Genomic DNA, 26,158 nt, shown 5'->3' on the forward strand with positions numbered 1-26,158 from the left:
AGCAGTGAACAAAATATAAAAAATTCCCTGCACTCATAAAACTTACATTGCAGTCTGGAAAAAAAGTCAGAAAAACACATCTAATTTTTTCAGGTCATAATAAGCATTTTAAAGAAAAATAAAATGAGGGTAAAAAAGAAATAAATTGGCCAGGCATGGTGACTCACATCTGTAATCCTAGCATTTTGGGAGGCCAAAGCAGGAGGACTGCTTGAAGCCAGGAGTTCAAGACCAGCCTGGACCCCATCTCTACTAACTAAACAAGTAAGTAGACAGAAAATGCGAGTAAGAGGAATACAGAAACAGAGGATACAGGGGCTAGACATTTGAGCAGTGTCTAAGTGAGAAAGTGCTCCATTTAGAAATGTGGGGGAAGGCCTGGTGTGGTGGCTCACAACTGTAACTCTAGCACTTTGGGAGGCTGAGGCAGGTGGATCACCTGAGGTCAAGAGTTCAAGACCAGACTGGGCAATATGGTGAGACCCCATCTCTACTAAAAAAATACTAAAAATCAGCCAGGTGTGGTAGCACACAGCTGTAATCCCAGCTACTTGGGAGGCTGAGGCATGAGAATAGCTTAAGCCTAGGAGGTGGAGGTTGCAGTAGGCCAAGACTGTGCCATTGCACTCCAGCCTGGGCAACAAAGTGAGACTCTGTCTCAAAATGAACAAACAAAAAAGAAATGGGGGAAGAGGGTTTCAGATAAAAGGAAGTACTAAGGCCCCGCAGAGGCCTCAGTTGTCTTGTTCAAAGAATAGCAAAGTAGTCAGTGTGGCCATAGTGGGTAAGGGAGAGAATGATAGGAGCTAATGTTAGAAAACACCCAAAATTCAACAGATGAGACCTAAGAGGAAAAGATTTAAAACACTTCAAGTACAAGACTCATACCAATGTGGCCCCTGGGTTCTTCAGGGGTGCACTATACGCCAAACACAGAAGCAAAAAGGTAAGTTCACAACCACAATGTACCATTTATCTGACTTGAAACTAAGCACAACATTTGATACAGATGTCCAAATTAGCAAAAACTTCATAAAGAAAATTGCTTTGGGAAGCCAAATAATAGCAAATCTGGAGTCATTAATATTTTCATTTATTTTAACTGTGGTTAAGTAACCGTCACAAAATTTATCCTACAGAAAATAATCTGAAAGAGAAGGCCATGTACAAAAATATATCAACAGAAGCATTACTTCTAATAACCCTTCTTCTAATAACCCTTCAGAAGTATCCAATCTTTTGGCTTCCCTGGGCCACATTTGAAGAAGAATTGTCTTGGGCCACACATACAATATAGTAACACTAATGATAGCTCATGAGCTAAAAAAAAAATCGCAAAAAAAAAAAACACATAATGTTTTAAGAAAGTATACAAATTTTTCCTGAGCTGCATGGGGCCTGCGGGCAACAGATTGGATAAGCTTGGCCTAGATGACCAAAAAGCAAGTCAGTTATGGTACAAACTCCTTGAAAGGTGGCCTCTTTAAAAATAGGAAAATTGGGAACTAATTAAACTGAAGAGCTTCTGCATAGCAAAAGAAACTATCAAAAGAGTGAACAGACAACCTACAGAGTGAGAGAAAATTTTTGCAAACTATGCATTTGACAAAGGTGTAATATCCAGCATCTGTAAGGAACTTCAACAAATTTATAAGAAAAAAATAAATAGTTCCATTAAAAAGTGGGCAAAGGACATGAACAGACACTTTTCATAAGAAGACACACATGCAGCCAACAAACATATGAAAAAAAGCTCAATATCGCTGATCATTAGAGAAATGCAAATCAAAATCACAATAAGATACCATCTCACACTAGTCAGAATGGCTATTACTAAAAAGTCAAAAAATAACAGGTGCTAGCGAGGTTGCACAGAAAAAGGAACGCTTATACACGGCTGGTGGGAGTGTAAATTAGTTCAGCCATTGTGGAAAACAGTGTGGCAATTCCTCAAAGACCTAAAAACAACTACCATTCGAGCAGCAAACCCATTACTGGGTATATACTCAAAGGAACATAAATCATTCTATAATAAAGACACATGCACATGTGTGTTCACTGCAGCACTATTCACAATAGCAAAGACATGGAATCAACCTAAATGCCTATCAATGGTAGACTGGATAAAGAAAACGAGGTATATATATACCATGGAATAGTACGCAATCATTAAAAAGAACAAGATTATGTCCTTTGCAGGAACACAGATGGAGCTGGAGGTTATTATCCTTAGCAAAGTAGTGAACAGAAAACCAAATACCACATGTTCTCACTTATACATGGGAGCTAAATGATGAGAACACATGGACACATAGAGGGGAACAACAGACACAACAGACACTGGGGCCTATCGGAGGGTGGAGGGTGGGAGGAGGGAGAGGATCAGGAAAAATAACTAATGGGCACTAGGCTTAATACCTGGGTGACCAAATAATCTGTATAACAAACCCCTATGACCTACATAACAAAAAGACTGGAAGGAGACAGAAAAATGATGGTTGGTTCTGCTGGGATGGTTCTGCTGTTCTGCTGGGATTATTCTTACTGTTTATAAAATAACATGTTCAAAGAGAACCAGATTGCTTTGTTCTGGTTCTATTACTTCATTATAATACCAAGGTCTACAATTAGAATAACAATAGAAAATACTGGGATCATGTAACTGACAAGAGGGCCTTCATATCTACTCTCTCTGGGAGACTAGATCAATTTAGGAGAAAAAAAATCCTTCAAGGCTCTTTCATTTTTCTTCTACCTCACAACATCCCTGTTGCACATGGTAGCTCACGCCTGTAATCCCAACACTTTGGGAGGCTGAAGTGAGAGGATCACTTGAGCCCAGGAGTTTGAGAACAGCCCGGGCAACAGAGCAAGACTCTGTCTCCACAAAAAATAAAAATAAAAAATAAGCCAGGCATGGTAGTGAGTGCAGCTACTCAGGAGGCTAAGGCAGGAGGACTGCTTGAGCCCTGGAAGTCAAGGCTGCAGTGAGCCATGATTGTACTACTGCACTCTAGCCTGGGTGACAGAGTGGCCCTGTCTCCAAACAAACAAACAACAAATTACAGCCACACTTCTTTCATTTCTCCAAAGGCACTAAAGCCGTTTTTTCATACTTAGTTCTCCCTGCATGATAGTCCTCGGCTTAGAATTTGCTTCCCTACATGTTCTAGCTAACTCCTCAATTTTCAAGTCTGCTTAAATGCCATTTTCTCAAACAAGCTCTCTCCATACTCCCAATCTAAACTGATGCCCCCTTTTTAGAGTCTCTACTGCACTCTATTTTTCCTTCAGAGAACTTATCAGTTTATAATCATGTTTACTTTTGTGACTATCTGATTAATTTCTTATCTCCCCCATAGGACTATAAGTTTGTGAGGTCCAGGACCAAGTCATGAAAACAAACATTGTGACTTTTATGCCTTCCTTCACCTTCCATGGTCTCAGTGGTGTTCTAAGGGCAATAAGCATTTCCTTACTTGTGGTCCACAGACAAACTGATCCATAAGGCTCTGTATATCCTCAATGGGTCATTAAATGTCTTAATGGCCCTTGTGCTGAAAGAGCTGAAGTCTGCATGGCCTCCCACTCTGCTAGCTCAAAAACATGCAACGAGACAGTCCATGTATTATCTGGCCACCTGGCCATTCTTTCCCTATGTGGCTTTTTTTTTTTTTTTTTTGTCACCAACTGAGGTCTATCTATGTGGATTTTAAGCTCTCAACAATCCACTGAAAATGGTCATGGTTTTACAAACCCTACTTCAAATCTACACCAAGGTAAACTTGCTGGATGAACAGATGATTCTATTTCACTACATATACACTATCTGAGAAAGGCTAAAGGGCTGAATAGTGGATGGTTCATGTTTTCCTTTCTAGTTACACATAAGCCTAATACAGCCAAACAAACTTTACCTAATGGCCAATGGGAGGTGACCTAAGAAAAATTATTATCAGCAAGAGGGGGTATTATTAAGAAGACATTGAACAGTTTGAGGTGAACAATGTAGATATTCTTAATATTGGAATAACATCAAATTTCTTTAGGCTCTCCCCAAATAGGTAATCAACCTTCAGACTTTAGCTGAGAGCAAAACACAACAGGAGCCAATATTCTAATAATTATTTCTCTTCCCTGACCCCAATCACCAAGAAGGCAATCTGCTCTCTGAGGATGCAAGCCTGAGGACCAGAATCAGGAGATCAGATTCTCTTCTTGGCATAGCTGTCACTGGTCCATCTCAACACCTAACCTCAGCTATAAAATGAGGGCACCAGCACTAATGTACTATAGTTCTATATTTAATGCTGTTATTTTGGAGTGTACCAAGAGCTATCTATGGAGGCTGTAGAGGTACTAAACTCCGTACTGCTCTGACCAACCCTAACATTCTCTTCAATTCTCAGTTAACAATTTAAGTAGGATATTGTAAAATATGGCATATACACAAAGAAGGCAGAAAAGAAGAATGCTGATCCAGAAACTATTAGACGTAACATATAACTGAGAAAATAAAAATATTTAGCTTGGAAAGAGAAACTGATAGTCCTTTAAGTACCTAGAGTTAGATGTCACAATGATGACTTACTCTGTCTTACTTTATAAGACATCATTGACCAAGGAGTAAAGATTGCAGGGAAGCACTTGACACAATAGAGGGAAACATTTAATAACTAACTAGGCCTACAAATATAAAGACTTCCAAAATAAACTGCCTCCCTTGTCACCAGATGTCTCAAAGCAAAATGAGCAATTGTGTGGGCTATTTTGGAGCAGGAGTCAACATACGTTTTCTGTAAAGAGATGTGTGTGCCACATATAATTCCTTAAAGATGTAAAAAAAAAAATCCTTAAGCTCACAGGCCATACAAAAACAGGTAGTTTGTTGACCCTTGTTCTAGAGAAGCACTGTCTAACAGAAATGTAATATGACTCACATATGTAATTAAAAATTTTCCAGTATCTATATTTTAAATGGTAAAAAGAAACAGGTGAAGTTAATTTTAATATCTTATTTAATCCAATATCTCCAGAAAGTTATTTTAACATGCAAACAAAATTATTAATGAGATTCTCTACATTAAAAAAAAAACGAAGCCTTTGAAATGCAGTGTATATTTACACGTAAAACCATATCTCAAGTCAAACTAGCCACATTTCAAGTGCTCATTAGCTACATACTGTAGCAAGTAGTTCTAGATAAACTGTGCATTTCTTGAGAAACAGAAGAGATGACCTCTCAATCAATATTCAATTCTAAGAACTCAAATTGATGAGGAAAAAATTGGACTAGCCAGCCTATAAACAAAACTAGGGCATCCGTCAAGCTACCTGAAAAAATAAAGCTGGATCCTTTCTCATGCCTTACTCCAATATAAATTCCAGACCAAAACAAGATGTCAATGTCAAAAGTAAAGTAATACAAGCAACAACAACAAAAAGAAAACGTGTAGTATTTTCTTATTGTCTTGCAGTGGGAAAAATCTTTTAAGACATGTCATAAATATTCAGAAAACATAAAGAAGACATTAATAAATTTACCTATATAAAAATTTATAATGTTAGTACTACAAAAAAACATTAAAGAGCATCAAAAAGTAAATGACAAATGGGGAAAGGTTAAGAAGGTTAACAAGGATATCCAGGACTTAAACTTGGCTCTGCACCAAGCAGACCTAATAGACATCTACAGAACTCTCCACCCCAAATCAACAGAATATACATTCTTCTCAGCACCACATCACACTCATTCCAAAACTGACAACATAGTTGGAAGTAAAGCACTCCTCAGCAAATATAAAAGAACAGAAATCACAATAAACTGTCTCTCAGACCACAGTGCAATCAAATTAGAACTCAGGATTAAGAAACTCACTCAAAATCACGCAACTACATGAAAACTGAACAACTTGCTCCTGAATGACTATTGGATAAATAATGAAATGAAGGCAGAAATAAAGATGTTCTTTGAAACCAATCAGAGCAAAGACACAACGTACCAGAATCTCTGGGACACATTTAAAGCAGTCTATAGAGGGAAATTTGTAGCACTAAATGCCCACAAGAGAAAGCAGGAAAGATCTAAAATCAACACCCTAACATCACAATTAAAAGAACTAGAGAAGCAAGAGCAAACACATTCAAAAGCTAGCAGGAGGCAAGAAATAACTAAGATCAGAGCAGAACTGAAGGAGACAGAGACACAAAAAACCCTTCAAAAAAATCAATGGATCCAGGAGCTGTTTTTTTGAAAAGATCAACAAAATTGATAGAGCGCTAGCAAGACTAATAAAGAAGAAAAGAGAGAAGAATCAAATAGACGCAATAAAAAATGATAAAGGGGATATCACCACCGATCCCACAGGAATACAAACTACCATCAAAGAATACCATAAACACCTCTACACAAATAAACTAGAAAATCTAGAAGAAATGGATAAACTCCTGGACACATACACCCTCCCAAGACTAAACCAGGAAGAAGCTGAATCTCTGAATATACCAATAACAGGCTCTGAAATTGAGGCAATAATTAATAGCCTACCAAAAAAAGTCCAGGACCAGATGGATTCACAGCCGAATTCTACCAGAGGTACAAAGAAGAGCTGGTACCATTCCTTCTGAAACGATTCCAATCAATAGAAAAAGAGGGAATCCTCCCTAACTCATTTTATGAGGCCAGCATCATCCTGATACCAAAGCCTGGCAGAGACACAACAAAAAAAGAGAATTTTAGACCAATATCCCTGACGAACATGGATGCGAAAATCCTCAATAAAATACTGGCAAACTGAATCCAGCAGCACATGAAAAAGCTTATCCACCATGATCAAGTTGGCTTCATCCCTGGGATGCAAAGCTGGTTCAACATCACAAATCAATAAACATAATCCATCACATAAACAGAACCAACAATAACAAAAAAACCACGATTATCTCAATAGATGCAGGAAAGGCCTTTGACAAAATTCAGCAGCACTTCATGCTAAAAACTCTCAATAAACTAGGTATTGATGGAACGTATCTCAAAATAATAAGAGCTATTTATGACAAACCCACAGACAATATCATACTGAATGGGCAAAAACTGGAAGCATTCCCTTTGAAAACTGGCACAGGACAGGGATGCCCTCTCTCACCACTCCTATTCAACATAGTGTTAGAAGTTCTGGCCAGGGCAATCAGGCAAGAGAAAGAAATAAAGGGTATTTAATTAGGAAGAGAGGAAGTCAAATTGTCCCTGTTTGTAGATGACATCATTGTATATTTAGAAAACCCCATCATCTCAGCCCAAAATCTCCTTAAGCTGAGAAGCAACTTCAGCAAAGTCTCAGGATACAAAATCAATGTGCAAAAATCACAAGCGTTCCTATATACTAATATCAGACAAACAGCCAAATAATGAGTGAACTCCCATTCACAACTGCTTCAAAGAGAATAAAATACCTAGGAATCCAACTTACAAGGGATGTGAAGGACCTCTTCAAGGAGAACTACGAACCACTGCTCAATGAAATAAAAGAGGACACAAACAAATGGAAGAACATTCCATGCTCATGGATAGGAAGAATCAATATCGTGAAAATGGCCATACTGCCCAAGGTAATTTATAGATTCAATGCCATCCCCATCAAGCTACCAATGACTTTCTTCACAGAATTGGAAAAAACTACTTTAAAGTTCATATGGAACCAAAAAACAGCCCGCATTGCCAAGACAATTCTAGGCAAAAAGAACAAAGCTGGAGACATCACGCTACCTGACTTCAAACTATACTACAAGGCTACAGTAACCAAAACAGCATGGCACTGGGACCAAAACAGAGATATAGACCAATGGAATAGAACAGAGGCCTCAGAAATAACACCACACATCTACAACTATCTGATCTTTGACAAACCTGACAAAAACAAACAATGGGGAAAGGATTCTCTATTTAATAAATGGTGCTGGGAAAACTGGCTAGCCATATGTAGAAAGCTGAAACTGGATCCCTTCCTTACACCTTATACAAAAATTAATTCAAGATGGATTAAAGACTTAAATGTTAGACCTAAAACCATAAATACCCTAGAAGAAAACCTAGGAAATACCATTCAGGACATAGGCATGGGCAAGGACGTCATGACTAAAACACCAAAAGCAATGGCAACAAAAGCCAAAATAGACAAATCGGATCTAATTAAACTAAAGAGCTTCTGCACAGCAAAAGAAACTACCATCAGAGTGAGCAGGTAACGTACCGAATAGGAGAAAATTTTTGCAATCTGTCCATCTGACAAAGGGCTCATATCCAGAATCTACAAAGAACTTAAACAAATTTACAAGAGAAAAACAACCCCAACAAAAAGTGGGCAAAGGATATGAATATGCACTTCTCAAAAGAAGACATTTATGCAGCCAACAGACACATGAAAAAATGCTCATCATCACTGGTCATCAGAGAAATGCAAATCAAAACCACAATGAGATATCATCTCACACCTGTTAGAATGGCGATCATTAAAAAGCCAGGAAACAACAGATGCTGTAGAGGATGTGGAGAAATAGGAACGCTTTTATACTGTTAGTGGGAGTGTAAACTAGTTTAACCATTGTGGAAGACAGTGTGGCAATTCCTCAAGGATCTAGAACTAGAAATACCATTTGACCCAGTGATCCCATTACTAGATAAATGCCCAAAGGATTATAAATCATGCTACTATAAAGACACATGCATACGTATGTTTATTGTGGCACTATTCACAATAGCAAAGACTTGGAGCCAACCAAAATGTCCATCAATGATAGACTGGATTAAGAAAATGTGGCACATATACACCATGGACTACTATGCAGCCATAAAAAAGGATGAGTTCATGTCCTTTGCAGGGACATGGATGCAGCTGGAAACCATCATTCTGAGCAAACTATCACGAGGACAGAAAACCAAACACTGCATGTTCTCACTCATAGGTGGGAATTGAACAATGAGAACACTTGGACACAGGGCAGGGAACATCACACCCAGGGGCCTGTCATGGGGTGGGGGGCAGGGGGAGGGATAGCATTAGGAGAAATACCTATTGTAAATGATGAGTTAATGGGTGCAGCAAACCAACATGGCACATGTATACCTATGTAACAAACCTTCATGTTGTGCATGTGTACCCTAGAACTTAAAGTATAATAATAAAAAAAAACCCTTCAAATTAAGACCTCAAACTATGAAACTACTAAAAGAAATACTAAGACAGACAAACAAACAAACAAAAACATTGGGGAAAATCTCCAAGTCATTGGTCTGGGAGATTGCTGCCCCACAAGCAAAGGCAACCAAAGCAAAATGGACAAATGGGATCACATCAAGTTAAAAAGCTTCTGCACAGCAAAGGAAACAGTCAACAAAGTGAAGAGACAGCCCACAGAATGGGAGAAAATAGTAACAAACTGTCAATCTAACAAGGGATTAGTAACAATATATAAAGAGCTCAAACAACTCAATAGGAAAAAAAAATCTAATAATCTGATTTTAAAATGGGCAAAAGAGAGTTTCTAAGGATCATGTCTGAGAGTGAGTATTTCTTTTGTTTTTTTTTTTCTAAGGTGGAGTCTTGCTCTGTCACCCAGGCTGGAGTGCAGTGGCAAGATCTCGACTCACTGTAAACTCTGCCTCCCAGATTCAAGCGATTCTCCTGCCTCAGCCTCCTGAGTAGCTGGGATTACAGGCATGGGCTACCACGCGCAGCTAATTTTTGTATTTTTAGTAGAGATGGGGTTTCACCATGTTGGCCAGGCTGGTCTCAAACTCCTGACCTCGTGATCTGCCCGCCTCAGCCTCCCAAAGTGCTGGGATTATAAGCGTGAGCCACCGCGCCCGGCCAAGAGTGAGTATTTCTGATCCAGAGACAATGGTCCTGATGAGATGGAGCCTGAAGGCATCATTGAGAGAAACTGAAATGAGATTGTTGACAGTTTTGATGATATGAACCTCTTGGAATCCCTCCTCCATGGCATCTATGCCTATGGTTTTGAGAAGTCCTCTGCCATCCAGCAGCGAGCCATTCTTCTTGTATCAAGGGTTATGATGTGATCACTCAAGCCCTATCTGGGACTGGGAAAATGGCCACTTTTGCCATATCAATTCTGCAGGAGATTGAATTAGATCTAAAGGCTACCACGCCTTGGTCCTAGCATCCACTTGATAATTGGCTCAAAAGATAGAAAAGGTGGTCATGACACTAGGAGACTACATGGGTGCCTCCTGTCATGCCTGTATTGGGGGCACCAACGTGCATGCTGAGGTGCAGAAACTGCAGATGGAAGTTCCCGGTATCATCGTGGGTACCCCTGGCCATAAGTTTGATATGCTTAACCAGAGATACCTGTCTCCCAAATACATCAAGATGTTTGTACTGGACGAAGCTGATGAAATGTTAAGCCATGGATTCAAGGACTCAATCTATGACATATTCCAAAAGCTCAACAGCAACACCCAGATGATTTTGCTATCAGCCACAAGGCCTTCTGACGTGCTTGAGGTGACCAAGAAGTTCATGAGGGACCCCATTTGGATTCCTGTCAAGAAGGAAGAGTTGACCCTGGAGGGGATCCACCAATTCTACATCAATGTGGAACATGAGGAGTGGAAGCTGAGCACCCTGCGTGACTTGTATGAAACCCTGACTGTCACCCTAGGCAGTCATCTTCATCAATACTGGAAAGAAGGTGGATTGGCTCGGCTGGGTGCAGTGGCTCACGCCTGTAATCCCAGCACTTTGGGGGGCTGAGGCGGGCGGATCATGAGGTCAGGAGATCCAGACCATCCTGGCTTACACGGTGAAACCCCATCTCTACTAAAAATACAAAAAGAAATTAGCCGGGCATGGTGGCAGGTGCCTGTAGTCCCAGCTACTGGGAGGCTGAGGCAGGAGAATGGCATGAACCTGGGAAGCGGAGCTTGCAGTGAGCCGAGATCGCACCACTGCACTCCAGCCTGGGTGACAGAGCAAGACTCTGTCTCAAAAAAAAAAAGAAGGTGGATTGGCTCACTGAGAAGATGCATGCTTGGGACTTCACTGTCTCTGCCATGCATGGAGATACGGACAAAAAGAATGAAATGTGATCATGAGGGAGTTTTGTTCTGGCTCTCACAGAGTATTGATACCACCGACCCACAGCCAGAGGCATTCATGTGCAGCAGGTTTCTTTAGTTATCAACTGTGACCTTCCCACCAACAGGGAAAACTGTATCCACAGAATCGGTCAAGGTGGATGGTTTGGCCATAAGGGTGTGGCTATTAACATGGTGACAGAAGAAGACAAGAGGACTCTTTAAGAAATTGAGACCTTATACATCACCTCCATTGAGGAGATGGCCCTCAATGTTGCTGACCTCATCTGAGGGGCTATCCTGCTACCTAGCCCCAGCCAGGATTCATTCTTGGGAAACTGAGGAGCAGCAGGAGGTGGAAGGAAAGAGAGCCAAGGGATGGACATCTTGTATTTTTTTTCCTTGAATAAACGTCACTTTTTGAGGTAAAAAAAAAAAAAAAGGGAGGGTAAAAGATCCGAATACGCATTTCTCAAAAGATAACATACAAATGGCAAACAGATATATGAAAAGGTGCTCAATATTACTGATTGTCAGCGAAAGGCAAATCAAAACTACAATGTGATATCATCTCACCACAGTTAAAATGGTTTTTATCCAAAAGACAGGCTATAAGAAATGCTGGTGAGGATGTGGAGAAAAGGGAACACTTGTACGCTGTTGGTGGGAATATAAATTAGTATAGCCACTATGAAGAACACTATGGAGGTTCCTCAAAAAACTAAAAATAGAGCTACCATATGATCCATCAATCATACTGCTAGGTATATATAACCAAAAGAAAGGAAATCAGTAAATCAAAGAGATACCTGTACTCCCATGTTTGTTGCAGCACTATTCACAATAGCCAGGATTTGGAAACAACCTTTATCCATTCATCAACAGACGAATGGATAAAGAATATGTGGTACATGACCAGGCACCGTGGCTCACGCCTGTAATTCCAGCACTCTGGGAGGCCGAGGCGGGTGGATCACCTGAGGTTGGGAGTTAGAGACCAGCCTGACCAACATGAAGAAATCCCATCTCTACTAAATATGCAAAATTAGCCGGGCATGATGGCACATGCCTGTAATCCCAGCTACTCGGGAGGCTGAGGCAGGAGAATCTCTTGAATCCCGGAGGTGGAGGTTGAGGTGAGCCGAGATTGTGCCATTGCACTCCAGCTTAGACAACAAGAGTGAAACTCCATCTCACAAAAAAAAAAAAAAAAAGAATATGTGGTACATATACACAGTGGAGTACTATTCAGCCACAAAAAAAAAAAGAGTCCTGTCATCTGCAGCAACATGGATAGAACTGGAGGACATTACGTTAAGAAAAAAAAGCCAGGCACAGAAAGACAAACTTCCCATTGTCTCATGTATTTGTGAGAGCTAAAAATCAAAACAATTGAACTTATGATGACAGAAAATAGAATGACGTAAGTTACCAGAGGCTGGAAAGAAGGTGGGGGTGGGTGGGTAAAAGTGGGCATGGTTAATGGGTACAAAAACATAATTAGATGGAATGAATAAGATCTGGTATTTGACAGTACAACAGGGTGACTACAATCAACAATAATCTACTGTATATTTTTAAATAACTAAAGTATAATTGGAATGTTTATAACACAAAGAAATGATAAATGCTTGAGGTGATGAATACCCCATTTACCCTGATGTGATTATTACATACTGTATGCCTGTGTCAAAATATCTCGGCCGGGCACGGTGGCTCATGCCTGTAATCCCAGCACTTTGGGAGGCCAAGGCAGGCGGATCATGAGGTCAGGAGTTCAAGACCAGCCTGGCCAATATGGTAAAAACCTGTCTGTACTAAAATTACAAAAATTAGCCGGGTGTGGTGGCGCACACGTGTAGTCCCAGCTACTCAGGAGGCTGAGGCAGGAGAATTGCTTGAACCTGGGAGGCGGAGGTTGCAGAAGCCGAGATCACACCATTGCACTCCAGCCTGGGCAACAGAGTGAGACTCTGTCTCAGGGGAAAAAAAAAAGGCCAGGCATGGTGGCTCACGCCTGTAATCCTAGCACTTTGGGAGGCCGAGGAGGGTGGATCACGAGGTCAGGAGAGCGAGACCATCCTGGCTAACACGGTGAAACCCCGTCTCTACTAAAAACACAAAAAATTAGCCGGGCGTGGTGGCAGGAGCCTGTAGTCCCAGCTACTCGGGAGGCTGAGGCAGGAGAATGGCGTGAATCCAGGAGGCGGAGCTTGCAGTGAGCCGAGATCACGCCACTGCACTCCAGCCTGGGTGACAGTAGTACAACTGACAATGAAACCTAACAAACTGGACATAAAAGGAAGCCACTTGCCTTCCTCAGGTTAAGCTATAATTTGATTCATTTATGAGGCACAGGAAGGACAAGTATTTTCACTCCATCTTTTTGTGCTGAGTAATATTACACAATAATACGTATCAAAAAGCCATTTTTCTGAAATGAAATGTATCCTTGAAACATATCTACAGAATGTAAAACAAACAAAGCCTTTAACCCAGAACATTCTTCTATATAAATCTAGGAACACACCCAAATGAATATCACCAGTAAAGTTCCCTAGATTCTGCAGAAATGACAAACTATGAACAAAGCAATATATTTTCAGGCCCTCATAAATTATCAAATGAGCCTCCCCAAAAATCAGGGAAGCAGGGTCATATGGAGTGTCTTTTGCTAGTCTGCCCTCCGCTCCCAAACAGGCTAAGTCACTTAAGATACAGATATGGATAAAGATAATTTTGTACAATGCCATTCTTTAGCCACTAGGTTTCCCAGGTTTGGGGTTTACAAGATCTATAAAACCATAGGGCTATGGAATACAAATAAAATCTGACCCTAAATAACCTTTTCCTTTACCATTGCTAACATTCCTCAAAACCCTAGATCTTTTCTTTCAAAATAATGAAAATTAGCAGGAGGCTCATCCACAACAGACTCCCAGGGTCTCACTGTCAATAAAATCGGTGCCATGAAACAATCAGTGTGCTTCAGGGGAAGAGTCTCTAAGTGGAAACATAATACACAAAAGGATGATCAACATTAAAATGTTTTCCTAATTAGGGGAAAAAATTCAACAGCTATTTCAAGAGTTAAAAGGCTGCCTTTTATTGAACTGTCATGCTATCTCTCCAACAGGCAAGCAGTGGAAACATTTTAAGAGCATTACCTTTAGGAGGAAAATACGACTTGCTTTCAGCTTTGTGAGGCCAGTCTACTACAAGAGGTCCAAACCTGCGAAAGCTGGCAGTGATCTCATCTACAAAACAAAGAAAGAATCTTAGCAAAAGAGAAAAAAATATTGCAATCAGAAAACCAGAATAGCACAAAACATGTCTTTTTAGTTTAAAAAAATGTTTTGAGGGTTGTTTTCTAAAGCATCTTTACGGAAGTGAAACCTACTAAGTGAAATACCATTGCTTGGGTGTACATTTGGTTATTCACTTTTAATCATGCAAAGTGTGTTTCTAACTATACTTCATTTCCTTTCACTGCCAATAAACTTGACATAAAGAATTTGGAAGAAAAGTATCTCCTATTAAACTAAGGTGACTTCTATGTCAAATAGAAAGATTCTAAAAATAGGAATGTTCTCTGATTTTAGTAAGAAAGTAAGGTACAGAAAATATTTAAAATATGGTTTCACTTGTATGGAACCTCTAAGATTATTTAAGAAATAGATACGATTCTTTTGGTGAGGAGTAGGGGCAATAAGTAGGTAATTCTATTGGGTGATAAGAAAATGTTGACGGCCAATGCTCTCTTTAATAACTACATATTACATACCCTATATAGAAAATATATCAAAAATTATAGATCAATACATTTATATTTTCCCTCTGACATATGACTCAAAGCAGAGGTTATAATCTGACTCCTACTCAGGTTTAGGGTACTACTCTCTCAGCCATGACCTTAAAAATTTTCTTGAAGATAATCTAATCAATAGATGAGATTAACATGAATACAAGAACAATTTGGAGGAAAATAAGAGTTCAGCTATGTATAACTTTAATGTAGTTAGTCTAAAATAAAACCGCTTTTTGAGACTTTTCTCCTCTCACCATGAAAAAGAGGAAATCATGATACATTTGAAGTGTGTCATAGCTAGAAAAATGCTGGAAAAACAAGACTGTTAGAATATCAGACAGTATTCTTATATCAGACCCAAAGCCTACTGGAACTAGAGTTGTTTTTTGCTTAAGTTAACTTTGTCACAATTTTATTTCATTCATCCTTTCAACAAATATTTATTGACAACTTACCGTGTGCTAAAATAAACTGGCTTTAGGCATAAGTGAACACTCACTTTTGGACTGATAGCATCTCAAAACTATTATTAAGAAAAATTCTAACTCATCTTCATTCTTTTAAAGAGGCGGATTATGCTTTTTGTTAACAGATATTTGTTTTTATTTATTTATTTACTTATGAGACAGGGTCTCACTCTGTCACCCAGGCTGGAGTTCAGTGGTATGATCATAGCTCACTGTAACCTCAAACTCCTGGGCTCAAGTGATCTCCCACCTCAGCCTCCCAAGTAGCTGGGATTACAGACACATACCACCATACCCAGCTAATCTTTTTGTTTTGTAGAGACAGGGTCTTGCTATGTTGCCAGGCTGGTCTTGAACCCCTGGGCTCAAGTAATCCTCCCACCTTGGCCTCCCAAAGTACTGGGATTACGGGCGTGAGCCACTGCACTGGCCAGTATTTATATTAAAATGTGAGATGGTTTGGTGTGATGGACATGAGCAAAAGCTCTGGAATCTAATTGAATTTGAGTTGCAACTGTACCATCAGCTATATAACCCTGAACAAATTATTTCTCTCTGATCCTCAGTTTCCTTATCTATAAAATGGAGATGCTAGGATATCCTTATAAGATAGCTATGAGGATTAAATGAGATAATGTAACATGAAGTACTTAGTACATAATAGACTACTACTTTCTAATCTACCAAATAGTCTCACCTCCTATGCACTAAGATATAGATGTCCTAAAGTTGACTTGGAGAGGAGAGGCAGGGTCAGAACGCACAAAGAACAAACTCAGCCTTTGCAAAATCATTAATGAATGCATAGTACCTTCATCAATATCAGGAGGAAGGCCTCCAACAAACACCTTTCTAGAGTAGCGTTCCACTCGTTCCCCATTTTGACAGCGAGTGGGAGAACTTAAGCCAGATGACAAGGCCTGATCGCCGTGGCTATCATCCAGGAAGGCATCTTCAAAGGGAAAGAGAGAAGATCGACCTGAAACAAATGTGGGAGTTTCTATAATTAAAATGATTTTCTAGGACAATAAATGCTCTATTAGAAGCCCGAAGTGCAGAGAGAAGCATACAAAAAAAAAATGTGTCCTGAGCTGTGGCTTTTCCAAGATTACCAGGACTGAAGATTACCAGATAACTTTTCATCATCATTTTTGTGTAAGGGTAGGCACAGCCTTGGGATGACCAGATTGCTAACTAAAGAAAAAGAATCGTCCAGGTGAGCATGGTAGCTCATGCCTGTAATCCCAGCACTTTGGGAGGCCGAGGTGGGTGCATCACCTGAGGTCAGGAGTTCGAGGCCAGCCTGGCTAACATGGCAAAACCCCATCTCTACTAAAAATACAAAAATTAGCCGGACATGGTGGTGCATGCATGTAATCCCAGCTACTCAGGAGGCTGAGGCAGGAGAATCGCTTGAACCCAAACCTGGGAGGTGGAGGATGCAGTGAGCCAAGATCGTGCCATTGCACTCCAGCCTGAGCAACAAGAGTGAAACTCAGCCTCAAAAAAAAAAAAAGGCATCAAAATTTCAGTGGTTTCCTTGCTAAAAAAATCACTGCATTTTACTCATTCAGTCTCTATCATAGCTACTAGGAGTATATTCAGCAGCTATTTTTTTTCTTTCTTTAGTCATTTCTCAAAATAAATGGACAAAGTAATCTCTATCCACAGATTTTTATCTGCTCTTTATGGTAATCTCAGAGGTTTAGTTCTAAAGAGTGGTCCTAATAGCCAAGGGAATACAAAACTGGTGACAGAGGCTGATAACTTTTTTTCTAATAGCGGAACTAAAGATCATCAAGTTTTCCTTGTCATTCCAAGCTACTCTAATTTGGAAATAAACATATGCAATAATAAAGGACAGGGTAAGTAAACGAAAACGTATAACTTAAGATGTGGGAGTATAAATGTGGATGTGGTTATGAAACCCTTAACCCTACTAATCTAGGCTATATTTTATATCACTCAAAAAATATATGAAAAGAAATGAAAAAAATTATTTTCATTAACTTTATAGCCAAATAAAGTTTGTAGAGCAAAAGTACCTACCCAATCCACATGACTATAAGAAAGATACCAGCAGTTAGAGTCAGCAGTAAATTTACCAGCAGTAAATATAACACAATAATGCCATTTGGCATTACAAAATAAAATCTAAATTTAAAATCAAATATATTTCCTGTTTTAGTCAGTGACTTCCTAGTAAAACTTTCCACTAGGTTCCACTCTAAAAATGAACCATTAGAGTACTCTAACTTTTGGGGGAAAAAAGGGAAATTCCCCTTTAAAATAAATTCATATACTCTTAAAAAAAAAAAAAAAGAGCAGTGTCTTCCCCATTTAGTCTATACTATCTTTATTTCCCTGAAACTTAGGTTTTTGTGTCACAACAGCCAACTCTAAAACAGAATATAAATAGCCCTTAGAAAAATACTGAACATATATTTCTTTTACAAAAAACTTAAAGTTATTAATATAACTCTGGTTATTTTGTGAACAACCCAGGTAGTGTAAAAAAGACACTGTTTTAATGCTAGGAGTTAAATAAAAAGACCAAATAATTTTTTGTTCAGTTTTCCCCAGCTTAGCTACAAAGAAACAGAAACAAAATCTGTCATCTCATGCCACCTATCTTTTTTAGCCTGGCAGCAACAAACAATAGACAGTAAATTCTCATCCCTTGATGTTTGTTTTGATCACTGGGGGTGAAAGAAATATATTTGCAGCAACTACAGGCAAAAAGAGCTTTCCAAAGACATCCAGTGATGTTCTCCTAGAGCTGACAGGTTTGCTTTATTCCATAGCCCACACTCAGTGAATTACATGCCTACTCAGTGTCAGGCACAAGCGCAAATCAGCATTTCCCACTGAGTGTTCCCAAACTCACCTCTTACCCTCAACACTAGTAACATTAGATACTCAGAAAACAAGAGCTGGGGAAGGGGAAACGAAATAATCTGGGAAAATAATGCATACGTTATGCTTTTCCACCTCAGAAAATAAAAGGCTACGAAAAGTTCTACAGTAAAGAAACATTAACTGGCCAGGCATGGTGGCTCATGCCTATAGTCCCAGCACTTTGGGAGGCCAAGGCAGGTAGATCACTCGAGTCCAGGAGTTCAAGATCAGCCTGGGCAACATGGTGAAACTCTGTGTCTACAAAAAATACAAAAATTAGCCAGGCATGGTGATGCACATCTGTAGTCCCAGCTACTGGGGAAGCTGAGGTAGGAGGATCGCTTGAGTCCAGGAGGTAGAGGTTGCAGTGAGCTGAGACCACACCAGTGCACACCAGCCTGGGTGACAGAGTGAGACCCTGTCTCAAAAAAAACAACATTAACTTACTCCAGCATTACCCAGATGTTAAAGGAACCCTTTACCATACAAAACTCAGTGGAAAACACTTGAGGAAATATTCACCCATATTTCAGTGACACCGAACAAATAAGATACTTCCTTGCCAAAGGAATCACAGTCTGGTGGGGGAGACAGGCAAGTACATAAATAATTATAAAACAGAGATGTACTAAGAGAAGACTTTACCAAGTGACACAAGAACACAATTTACTGCCCTCCTGGAGATTGGTGGGGAGAGATTTTTAGAGTATTTTCACAGGAGGGCAATTTTGAGCAGAATCTTGTCAGAGTGGGAGTTTCTGAAGTAAAGGAACAAGAAGCCACAGAGCAAGTACTGTCAAAACGGCTCTCGATCTTTCCCTCCAAAATTGCTCCTTCTCTAATATTCCCTAAAATCTCAATAAAAATGCTGATTATCCACACTGGATTCAATCCAGAAACCTAGAAATCATCCTTGACATCTCCCTTTCTCTTATACTCCACGTCAAATCCATCTCTCACTAAGTCCTGCCAATTCAAGCAGAGTAAATAGTCTGTTTAGTCTACTGACTTCTACCTCGTACCCCACAATGCTTTCTCCACAAAACAGCCAAAGGTACCATTTTCAAACATTAATTTGAACATGTAAGCACACTCCTCACCCCATCCTCAAAAGCCCTCAATGATTTCCTATTACTTTTTGGATAAAGTACAAAAACATAACTGTGAACTGCAAGGCCTCTGCACACCTCTTCTAAGTCACAGTAGCTGCCTCTCCCTCTTGCTCACTAACTGCCAGTCACACAGACCTCCTTCGTATTTCCGATTATTCCTCCTTGCTGCTAGCCATAAGGACAATGTGTTCCCTCTACCTAAAACAAACATACCCTTTTCAACTCTCCAATTTCCTAATTAATTCCTATTAATTCTTCAGGTCTCAGCTGAAAAGTCTTCCTCAGGTTGAACTTTCCTAAGCCTTTAGATTAGGTTAGATTCCCTTTTCTATCCACACACAGCCCCCTGTATTCCTCCTTCCTAACACTTTCCCCAAGTACCATTATACCATTTGGGTGCATTTTTATTGAGTATCTCTTTCCCTAACCCTATTAAATTGTAAACTCTATTAGGATGGGACCAATTTAATCTTGTTCACCACTGTATCTTCCTGCCCTAATTAGGTCACATAAAAGGCACACCAAAAATGTTAAATGTGAGGCAGCATCCAGGGAAGGAAAACAGTAAGTGCAAAGGCATGTGGCTGCAAGTCTATGATGAAACACAATACACAGGTGTGAGAATGACAGAGATGTAACCATGTCCTAGAAAATTGAGACCTTTCCTATTGCTTTTATTTGGTCAGGCATTAATGTTCTATATTACAAAACGGAAAATTATTTTCCCACTTTTTGAATTTAATATTTATTCTAATACTGGCTTTTTTTTTTTTTTTTTTTTTTGAGACAGAGTCTCGCTCTGTCACCCAAGCTGAAGCACAGTGGCACAATCTTGGCTCACTGCAACCTCTGCCTCCGAGGTTCAAAGGATTCTCTTGCCTCAGCCTCCCCAGTAGCTGGGATTATAGGCACGTGCCACCACACCTGGCTTATTTTTCTATTTTTAGTAGAGACAGGGTTTCGCCATGTTGGCCAGGCTGGTCTCGAACTCCTGACCTCAAGTGATCTGCCTGTCTCGGCCTCCCAAAGTGTTGGGATTACAAGTGTGAGCCACTGTGCCCAACTCTAATACTGGCTTATTTTGAACTACACTAACTCCATAGAGACCATGATATTCTCACCGAATCCATCTTCTGTCCTGTCAGAATGACTTCTCTAAGATACCTATGACCATGTTGTCCTCTAACCAAAATCCTACCATAACTTCTATTACTTCCAACATTTTGAACTCAGGGAGAGGGTGGATGAGGTGAGAGTCTGAAGAAATCTGTGACTGTCCAGATGAGACATGAGGAAGTCTTGAACGAGAGCAGTGAAAGAGTGAAGAAGCAGATGTGGAAGACATTCTGGCACAAAAGGAATTTTCTGCATGGCCAACATAGCCACAGCTCAGAATATTTTGGCAAAGAAAACAAAATCAAGAGTTGTAAAAATATGGACAGTTTTATTAAGTGGTTATGGGTAATTAGGAAATTTCCCAAGGTTTTAAAACCAAACCTCTGTCTTATTATTAGTATTTAGAGTACGATAGACTTTAGCAATAAAATAAAGTTGCCCTTGGAAATGAAACTGCTAAGAACTAACACATAAATGATATTTCTCTAACTGTGGGTAATAATTAAGAATACAGATCTGAGAACCCAATCCCCAGATCTACTAATCTGAATCTGTGGGGGTCAGGCTTAAAAATCTGTATTTGCACAAATTTCCCCAGTGATTCCTATGCTCAAGTTTAAGAATCACTGATGTGAAGATTATTTGCCTGCTACAGGCAGCCACTGAAAGAGACATTTTGTGTGAAGTATAGGCAGCCCTGGGAAATATCCAAGTTCAATCAAGTTAAGGAAAGTATATTCTCAACACTGGAATGTAAAATCTATAACCTAATCATCCTTACTGTAACATGACTGCCTGAAGTGCTGGCAGAACAAAAAGTCTGCAGAGAGGATTTAAAAGACAGAATTGTAGAGTAAGGGCTTGTAGTATTTACCCAGTGCAGACCGACAGGAGATATGAGGACTTTATCATACTACATAGGATTATTCCTCTAGGGGACAGAATGGTTCACGTGGTATTTCCAGAGCCTGAAAATAATCTATTTCCCTCTGCTCTCTCTCTCTCTTTTTTTTTTTTAAATATAGAGATGGGGTCTCACTAGGTTGCCCAGGTTGGTCTTGAACTCCTGGGCTCTAGTGATCTTCCTGCCTCAGCCTCCCAAAGTGCTGGGATTACAGGCATAAGCCACTGCTTCTGGCCCCTCTGCTCTTATTATAAGCTCCTGAAGGACTATTCCATTAATAAATTCAGGACTCTGCAATTGTGAAGGGGTGACTCTTGAGCTAGTAGACAGTCAGCTACTGAAATTTTATTTCCATATGCAACCAGCTCCATGAGAAAACAGTGGTATTCTGATTTGTCCAGTAATCCCTTGTGAGGATGGTATTCATGCATTCATTTGATTGGCATAAATCCATCTCCAAAACAAATCATCCCTGCTAAAATTTTAGTTCCTGGACATGTGTTACTAGAAACTGAAAATTTAAGAGGCTGCACCTAAATTGTGCCCCAGGAGAAGTCTTGCTTCACTAACTAGCATCTCTCTAACATATTTCTTTTTTTTAAGGGAAATATTTCCAAGACCAAAATGTGTTAAGCAAGCCACATTACTTATCAAAAAATATATTTCTACGTGAGGAGGATATAAACCTGCTTTAGAACACCATGATACTGCCACATAAAATATGTATATTCAATATTTCAATAAAAGCAGGAGAAAGGTTTCTCAAATGCTGCAAGTTGGCCATTTGGCTTTCGACCAATGGTCTGGTTCTCTGATATCTATTTCAATTACTATCTATAATTGGTTTTTGGTCCAGTAATTGGACAAATCATCTCTGAATGTGGAGATGGCTTAAAACCAAACGAGCTTGCAGGAAAAGTGCCAAATAGAAGACTTGCAAAGCATTAGTTAAGCATGGAAGGCTTGTCTAAGATAATTCCCCCCCAGAAGGCTCCCTTTCCTTCAGCAAATCACAGAAAAACAAAAGCCCATTGGCCAAGCTATGCTGTGAAAGCTGCTGGGACCTCACCTCTGAGCTCCCACCAAGGCCTCTGCCATCACTCCAGCAGCTCCAGGGTACCTCTGGCCCAGCACTCTACTCCAAGCCTGACTCTTTTCATTTTAGTCTTGTAAGTAGCTCAGAAATTAGTCACTTTGGGGGTTTAAGAAAAAGGAATTAGGAGGCATGACTCCCTCATAAAATACATATATATATTCCCTAGAAGTCAAGATAAGTTCCAGCCTAGTGTCCAGTAAGGTGACTTTGAACAAAAAACATTTCACTTATGGTCTCATTTGCATAATGAGAGAGTTTAACTAGATGACAGGCTTTCAGATACCTGGGAACAGGAGAATCCCTTTTATTACACAGAAATCTTACATAAAAATAGATTTACTTCATATTAATATCTGGTATTTCTTAGGCATCACAAACTTAATGTGTTTACAAGTGAACTTTTGATATCTACCTTAAACTTATTCTCTCCCAGTCCCATTTCAATATGTGGCATTACAATTCACCCAATCACTCCAGCCAGAATCTCAAAATCATTTTTGAGTCTTCCTTCTTATTTACTCTCCAAGGTTAATTCAGCAACCTGACACCATTTGTTAAACGCTACTGTTGATCCCGTTCTCCAAGATATATCTTTAATTTGTTCACTTCTCTCCAACTCCACTGCCATCACCCTATCCTAACTATCCTCATCTCATGCCTGACATCACCTCCTAACGAGGCAACCCAATTCTCTTTTTACTCCACTCCAAACAGCAACCAGACGTACTCTTTTAAAAACATAAATCCAATCATTTGACCTTGCTTTAAAGCTTCAAAGATTTCCTCTTGTACTTGGACCAAGTTCAAAATCCTTACCAGGAGCTAATGTCCAGCAAGATCAGATTCTCTTTCCTTCCTCCAAACTCATCTTAAGACATACTCCTCCATCACCTACCAAGCATCAGTCATTCTAGGCTTCCTCAAAGTAAGCCCTTTCTTGCCTCAAGCCTTTTTTTTAAAGAAACAAGACTTTTTTGAAATATAATTCTCATATCATACAATTGATCCATTTAATCCATTATCAGTCACTCTTGGTTTTCCCCCAACCTCTCAGCCCTAGGCGACCACTAATCTCCATTTTGTCTCAATAGATTTGTCTATTCTGGACACTTCATATAAATGGTATCATACAAATATGTGACTCTTGAGATTGGCTTCTTTCACTTAGTGTAATGTTTTTGAGGTTTATGTTGTAGCATGTATCTGTACTTTGCTTCAAGCCTTTTACAAATGCAGTTCCTTCCACCTTCCCCTTTTAAACTAGCTATCTGTCTTATGTTATCTGAAATTCCCTTTAAAATATTCCCGGGGAAAAATGGAAGAGAATATATGAAACAAAACTGGCAAAAATGCTGATAATAATTGAAGCTGATGATGGATATATTGGTGTTCATTAAACTAGTCTACATTTGTATATATTTGAAAATTTCCTTAATACCAAAAAGTTTTAGATAGCTGTCTCTCCATCCTTTCAGTTTGTTTAAATATCACCTCTTCAGAGGTGACCTCCCTACCTTAGAGGGACTCCCCTATTCTTTTCTGCCTAGTATTTATCACAACTGTGAAGAATAAATATATTCGTTTCACTTATTTATTGTCTCTCTCCCTACTAGAGTGACCACTGAGCAGTGTCAGAGACCACATCTGGAGTCTAGTACAGTATAGGTATGCAAACACTTAATGAGTAAAATTTGGGTGGAAGGCCCAGAAAATCCCTCCTTCAGTCTTTCTTTTGACCCTTCCAGATTAACTTCCCATGAAAGTGAAAAACTAGTCATCTTCCCCTCACTATCGTCTGTGCTCAAATTTTCCTATTACTATGAGCAGCAACATTTTCAGATATTATAACCATGAACATTCAGAAAATTCTCCGATTCATGTCCATGTTTTATTCTAGAATCATCCATACCTTTAAACAAACAAGCTCATACAACTGGGTTTGAATTAGCAGGATGGCATGCTTCTAGCATGGTCTCCCTGGAATAGCTGATCTCTCTTCCCTCGAGCAGGCTTTTGACAGAAATACTCAACTTCAACTCAGCATACGAGTTTGTTTGATTGGATTTTAGAACTTTTGTTATCAATTACGTAACCCATTAATATCAATATATTTTTTATGAACTAAATATATGCAGGAGTACATTTATAACAGTAACTCTAATCATTCTTTGTATTTTTTCATTTGCATTGTTAAAAGGACCTTTTATATTCTCCTTACTGCTCTATAACTAGGAAGTTCTGTTAAACATCAAAAATACTAGCATGGGCCGGGTGCAGTGGCTCATGCCTATAATCCCAGCACTTTGGGAGGCCGAGGCAATCCCCTGGCGTCAGGAGTTCGAGACCAGCCTGGCCAACATGGAGAAACCCCATCTCTACTAAAAATACAAAAGCCAGGCATGGTGGTGTGTGCCTGTAATCCCAGCTACTTGGGGGACTGAGGCAGGCGAATTGCTTGAACTTGGGAGGCAGAGGTTGCAGTGAGCCAAGATCGTGCCACTGCACTCAAGCCTGGGCGATGGAGTGAGACTCCATCTCAAAAAGCAAAAAACAAAAACAAAAATATTGGCATAGCCAACATGTCTACTTATGGACAAGAGTTTCACAGAGACCATAAAAACTCATACTCATGTAAATGAAAAGCACAATATATATTAAATGTGTAGGCAAAAATCCTAAATGACAGTACCTGGTAGACTAGTTGTATTTTCTCATTTGCATTGTTAAAAGGACTTTTCATATTCTCCTTACTGCTCTATAACTAAGAAATTCTGCTAAACATAAAAAATACTGGCATAGCCAACATGTCTACTTATGAACAATAGTTTCATGGAGAGCATAAAAACTCATTCTCACATGAAATGAAAAGCACAGCATATATTCAATGTGTAGGCAAAAGTCTTAAATGACACTACCTGGTAGACCAGTTTCTAACAGGAGTTGCAGTTGTATAGGAGGACACATATTAAAGCTTATCAAAGGCAGAACACTCCCAAAGAAAAATGGTAAGATTCTTTGGTGTGATTCTTATTCCACAAATGAAATCAAGTTTTGTCTACTGGAACAAATTCAAAATAGATATAAATGGGAAATATAATTGGGTATTTTTAAACTATATGTAATTGATATTTATTTTCAAATCTTATTCTTTCACGTCATTCTTCTCATTTCTCATTATTACTGCTTCAACTACATTACTAGAAGCACTTGGTTTGCTAAGAGTCTACCTTCAACGTCCTCATCCAAGCTTTGAGCTGATGTTCAAGTTATCCCCTGCTTTCATTACTTTATCATAAAACCCTCTTTCTAAAGCCTGACAATATCTATGTCCAGGAGTTTCACCGTCTGTTTCAAAAACATTCATTAAGGCAGCATAGATCGTCCTACTACCAGCTTCTCCTCTCCAGCTGGTCCCACAGCATACACTCAGAGATATGTACTCCAAGCCTCTGGTCATGGCAATCTCATCTTTAAGCCTTCTTCTAAGGAGAAACACATACTAGAATGTCTTGCTTCCCATTCCTATTCCATTATCCAAATAGGTCCTGAAATTCTACTTATCCCAGGAAACTTTTCCACACTTACCAGGAGAGGTGTAAAAGTCCACTGGCCAAATTCTTGCTGACAGAACTCAAAACTTTCACATATATTACATTCCCTTT

General features: G+C 39.5%; 1 protein-coding gene and 1 pseudogene across 12 annotated transcripts in view; one reads left to right on the top strand and one right to left on the bottom strand.

The window, feature by feature from the left end:
- The window catches only part of CPEB3 (cytoplasmic polyadenylation element binding protein 3), a 239,746-nt gene that overhangs the window by 77,133 nt on the left and 136,455 nt on the right, over nt 1-26,158 (bottom strand). For all 12 annotated transcript variants that reach the window (XM_054436210.1, XM_054436208.2, XM_054436207.1 and 9 more), the window contains 2 exons: nt 16,182-16,349; nt 14,263-14,352 (listed from right to left, as the gene is read on the bottom strand). In XM_054436210.1, the coding sequence (XP_054292185.1) occupies nt 14,263-14,352; nt 16,182-16,349 (258 nt within the window). The remainder of the gene's footprint in view (nt 1-14,262; nt 14,353-16,181; nt 16,350-26,158) is intronic.
- On the top strand, nt 891-11,430 carry LOC129006484 (eukaryotic initiation factor 4A-I-like; annotated as a pseudogene).

This window comes from Pongo pygmaeus, chromosome 8, assembly GCF_028885625.2.
Source record: "Pongo pygmaeus isolate AG05252 chromosome 8, NHGRI_mPonPyg2-v2.0_pri, whole genome shotgun sequence".
NCBI lineage: Eukaryota > Metazoa > Chordata > Mammalia > Primates > Hominidae > Pongo > Pongo pygmaeus.